Source organism: Diadema antillarum, unplaced genomic scaffold (assembly GCF_040938485.1).
Source record: "Diadema antillarum isolate AM-2024a unplaced genomic scaffold, OU_Dant_1.0 scf00000104, whole genome shotgun sequence".
NCBI lineage: Eukaryota > Metazoa > Echinodermata > Echinoidea > Diadematoida > Diadematidae > Diadema > Diadema antillarum.
The window spans coordinates 707,695-712,563 of NW_027270993.1; the positions used below are offsets into that span (position 1 = coordinate 707,695).

The 4,869-nt window shown below is 43.4% G+C and overlaps 1 protein-coding gene across 1 annotated transcript; it reads right to left on the bottom strand.

Moving 5' to 3' along the window:
- Positions 1-281: 281 nt before the first annotated feature.
- LOC139719126 (caspase-2-like) lies at positions 282-4,490 on the bottom strand. Its single transcript, XM_071630557.1, has 2 exons — positions 3,554-4,490; positions 282-991 (listed from the first exon to the last, which is right to left on the bottom strand). The coding sequence occupies exons 1-2, from the start codon at positions 4,488-4,490 to the stop codon at positions 282-284; spliced, it is 1,647 nt and encodes a 548-aa protein (XP_071486658.1).
- Between the last annotated feature and the right edge of the window lie 379 nt (positions 4,491-4,869).

Sequence of the window (4,869 nt, forward strand, 5' to 3'; positions counted from 1 at the left end):
AGTCCATGATTTTGGCTACGTGATCTGTAGAGGACAGATAAGAACAAAATAAACAATAACAGTAAATTGAGAAGAAGGGGGATAGAAAGAACAAAAGACACATAGCAAAAATGGATGGTAAAGCTGTTCTTAAAGTTACGAACGACTTAAGAACGACTGGTGATCAGTTCTTATGCTGAATTATTGAAATTCTGATAAGTATAGCACATCAGAACGTGTTCCAGTCGTTCTTAAGTCGTTCGTAACTTTAAGAACAGCTTTATGGAACACACCCGGATCACCTATAAACCCTGTTCACTCCTGCTTGTATCGGGGCTTGTTGGTGGTGCAGGCAACGACAGGAATAGGTCATAGCGTAAAGTGGACTGCAAGATGGGGCACACTGTGTCACCCTCATCGTTCTCACTGGGTATCTGCAGCGTGCGCACTTCCGCGTGTACGGCGGTCAGCACGTCCAGGATGTTCAGCTTCCGCGCGTATTTTTGCAGCATGTCAAAGAGGACGTTAACGTACAAGGTGTAGACGTCACGCGTGGAGTTCGCCATAACTGATGGTGGTAACATGGCGACCGTCAATAAGAAATCGTCCTCTTCGGGGATGAGGCTTTGGAGGGGGTCGAACGCCTGCTGCGATCCAGACTTCGAAGCCTTTGATGAAGTGGTGGTGGAGTCGGAACCCTGCGAGGAGAGCTTCCCATCATCGGCTTCCTTCCCGAGAATCTGAATGAAGAACATTTTTGGTTTCTCCGCGAGCGATGGACAATTTTCCCTCGTGAAGATGTCGGTGAGCTGGCGGACTTCCACGCCTACTCCGTCCGGTCCGATGATCTTGCCGTGGTCGCCGTGGGACAGGACGCAGACCATCATGCAATCGAAGTAGGAGTGATCCTCGAGACTGAGGAAGCGGAGAGCCGAGATGATGTCGAGCGACATCAGACCTCTCATCATCCTGACGTTGAACCCGAGCTTGATGAGGACGGCCCGGAGGTTGGCTGTAATCACAAGTCAAAGAAATATCAAATTCCAGGACTGCATTTTATTTTTCACGGTGCATATTTCGATCAAAATAATGAACCACTGGTTGCTGAAATAGAATAAACTGAATTGAAATTGAACTCTCTCTCCCTCCCTCTCTCTCTCTCTCTTTCTCTCTCTCTCCATTTATCTATAATATGTATCCATCTACCCATCTCCTCTCCTCTCCTCTTCTCTCCTCTCTAGGGCCAATTTTTGTTTCGATTTTTGTGGTATTGTGCTATTACACATACTCATATATAGAGATATGCAATAATTACTTTCCTTCACTGATCCTATTTTATCGTCCTCATGTCGAATGTTTGTCTTTGTTTCTTGCTCATTGTTTTTCTCTCTTTTTCGTTTCTGACTATCAAATACATTTTTCTTTCTGTTTCCCTGCCGTTACGAAGTTATCTTTGCGTCATGGTTTGAATCTAACTTTAGGTCTGTCTGTCTTTCTCTCGAAAAGCTGTCTATGCCTACCCCGCTCTCTCAAATATGAAATGTCTTCAAGGTTTTCTTCTAGAAATGTCAGGACGGAAAATTTAAAATGTATAAAACAGAAAGTCACCGACTTCAAACTACGGGACAAAATGTCTGTATTCTTGATATGTTACATATAGGTCCGACTGCACTGACGAACTGCCGTGCAGCGACCTTTCTTTTCCTACATGGTTTGAGGTGATATCGAGCGGTTGGCTTTTGAAATATTTCTGAATTTATTCGCTGCATGTCGACGAAGGGGACACTTTACTTAGCTGGGTTTGATTTGCGGAAGTTGTCGAGATTGGGGATTACATGAGAGCTTTCTTACGAATGAATTTCTATCCGTCTGCAAAACTCCAATCCCCCCCCCCATCTTCGATGTTGTAGAAAGACATTGTGTGTAAAGTATCGCCACTATCAAAATATTACGAATAGAAATCATGAAAATCTAAATCTGCAATAAGCCTCTTGAGGATTAAAAGCGAGCCCCTTACATTCTAAGAAGACGGTATACCAAAGGATAACAGCAAGAAATATTCAAGTGATGCATTAGGAAATGTTCATCAAGTCTTCCGTCAGACTTTCGGATCTTCTTCTTTTAAAAAGAAACGAGTAGCAAACAAGGATGAGACATTCTTGTACTTAGCATTGGCAATTTGGCGCCATCGCAATCTGCTGCTAATGACAAAGATAACTCGTACTTAGTGACGGTGGCACAAATCACAGTCCGCGGAAATCTGTCACTGGGCAGACGATAAACAGGACGGCTCGAGGTGACGCTGTCCAACTTCTGCAAAGTGGCGGGAACCCCTGGCCGTCTAGAGCTTATTTGTTGACATTGGAACTCAAGACACTCGCCAACAACAAATGTTCCACGAGTTTGACCGGTAGGCTAATTACGAATTGAATGCAGTCGATATAAAGACTGTTTTCCCCCGAAATGAGTCAATATACAAAAAAATGTGACACTGCTGACAGGCAAAATTCACGCGCAAAGTCGAGGCCGTGTAGTTGCATCATAACTGCATAATCAAGATTGAACGTTCCGTTTCCGTTTTTAACTTTCGAGAATTATTATTACTTTTCACACTTATTGTGGTGTTGATAGTAATCATTTTAAATGACATGCATCAGACGTGAGTCGAAATTTCGAAATGAATAGAATGTGAGACGTAATTGCCACAACAGCTATTACCATTACCTTTTGAAATACACTTATAAAAACATGCTACCGACCCCTCAAATGATGAAACGTTTGTCCCAACCTTCCCTTTAACCTGACAGATATTAGAGGATTATGCTACTTTCATCTAGCCCTGGGTGATACCTACTCAATTGAAAACAACTCGATATTTGCGAATCACATCACACAAAAGTGTTAGCTGCTGGAACCCATTTATTACTAACCACTCTGTCTCAGCATTCTCTTTTTTATTCCGTATCCACTTCGGATGGAGGGAAATAAAAGAGGATGATACAAGACAAGACGCTAAAAACCACGTTTTCAGACGCGGATAACCATACTTGAGTTCAGAGTATATTGTCAGTGACACAACAAATTGATAGAGCAATGGGGAATGTTTGCACTCTCTTTTCGGCAGAATCTCACGCAGTTTTCAAATTGCTTTGCGAACCGGCATCATACTCGTTCCCGCGTTTTAACGAATTGCGCCGAACAGTGTCTGACATGTTTCGTTGTGCACACAGCATGCTGCCAATGTTGAGAACATTTAAAGGTTGTGGTGCCAATCACTTTCATTGGCTCCAGTTATGCAGTCACAAAAGCGTATAGATTTCTTTCATGTGCGACATTGATTCGACATCAAATTAATCACAGTAGCCTCATTTTGACAATTACATGATAAAGCGCAAACTAAGTGAACTTTTACTAGCTTAATTTGTTGGTGTTCTTTGTTGTTGTTTTTTTTCTGCTGCTGAGTCATATTCAACATCTTCTCTTTATTAAAATATTGTCACAGATGAATAAATACACATTAGATCATTTTCTCAAACTTTGGTCTGGCATTACCTATTATGCTTCAGTGACTTACTTCCTGTGGTCGATGCTGAGCTATCGACCACGAATCCGGCGGTGTTGGCCTCACCCGGCTTATCTTTCCCTGGAGAGAGTGCATCGCAGAAGTTGTCAATGATGACGGCCACGCCCCTGGGACGAGTCCGCATCTGGTAGCTGGGTTTGATCCACCCCTCGTCGGTTTGCGGCTTGAAGAACACAGCCTTGGCCATCTCAGCTCGCCTGTTGATCCCATACTGGTATTCTCGCAGTGACCGCACTCCTTTGCTAAGAGATTCACTCAACGGTTCGATCAGTGGACATCCCGTGCACTTCAAGATCCTCAACCGCTTCAAGCGCTCTGTGAGGTAAGCCGGGAGTATCTTCACGTGGTTGTTTGTTAGCTGAAGGTCCTCTATCTTCTCAAGATTGCAGATGGACTGAGGTAACCACTCCAGTTGATTTCCGTTCAGGTGGAAAACCTTCAACCCCCTCAGCACAGCAATCTGTGCCGGCAAGTACGTCAGTTTGTTGTTGTTGAGGACGAGTCTCTCCAGATTTGACAGAGATTTGTCACAGAGTCCCAGTGGAAACTCCCAAAACGAGTTGTCGGAGAGGTCAAGCCACCTAAGATTGGTCAGCTTGCAAATATCCCGGGGTATGAGTTTGAGGCTATTATCACTCAAGTACAATCGAATTAACTCCTTCAACTCGCAGAGGACGTCCGGAAAGTGTTCGAAGAGATTGGTTTCTAAATACAGCCACTTGAGATGTTTCAGCGCGCCAAACTCCTCGGGCAGCTCACTCAGTTTGTTCACGTTGAGGTTCAGCCAGTGCAGGTCGGTCAGTTTGAACAGATCGTACGGAAGCCGCTGAATATTGCGATAATTCAGATCCAATCGCATATCACGCGAGCTCCCTATGTACGGGGCAATCCCCAACACTTGAATTGTCTCCTGATTTTCCGTTGTCATGGTGACGGGATGCCTTACTCTCTACCGCTCAGTACACATCTTTTTTTCCCCATGTGATGAGATCGAGTCAATTCAGGTCCTCTAAGCGGAAAGTTGAAAGGAGACATGGAGCGTGACGTATTACTAGCCATACTGTAAATTTAGAAAATTAGATTCAACATCTCAACAGCGATAGGATCTAAACAAAATATTAGTTCAATCATTATCATTATCGGAATGTGATGAAAGTAGTTGCTGCTTTGGTTTTATGAGTAATAGTGCCATCATTACTGACAACAGAGAATGTGATAACTATCTCAAAATCCTAAACAAATTCACAAACCCATAAGATCCTCTTCAATCATAATAGTCCATATCGTTGTTCATAAAACTATTATGA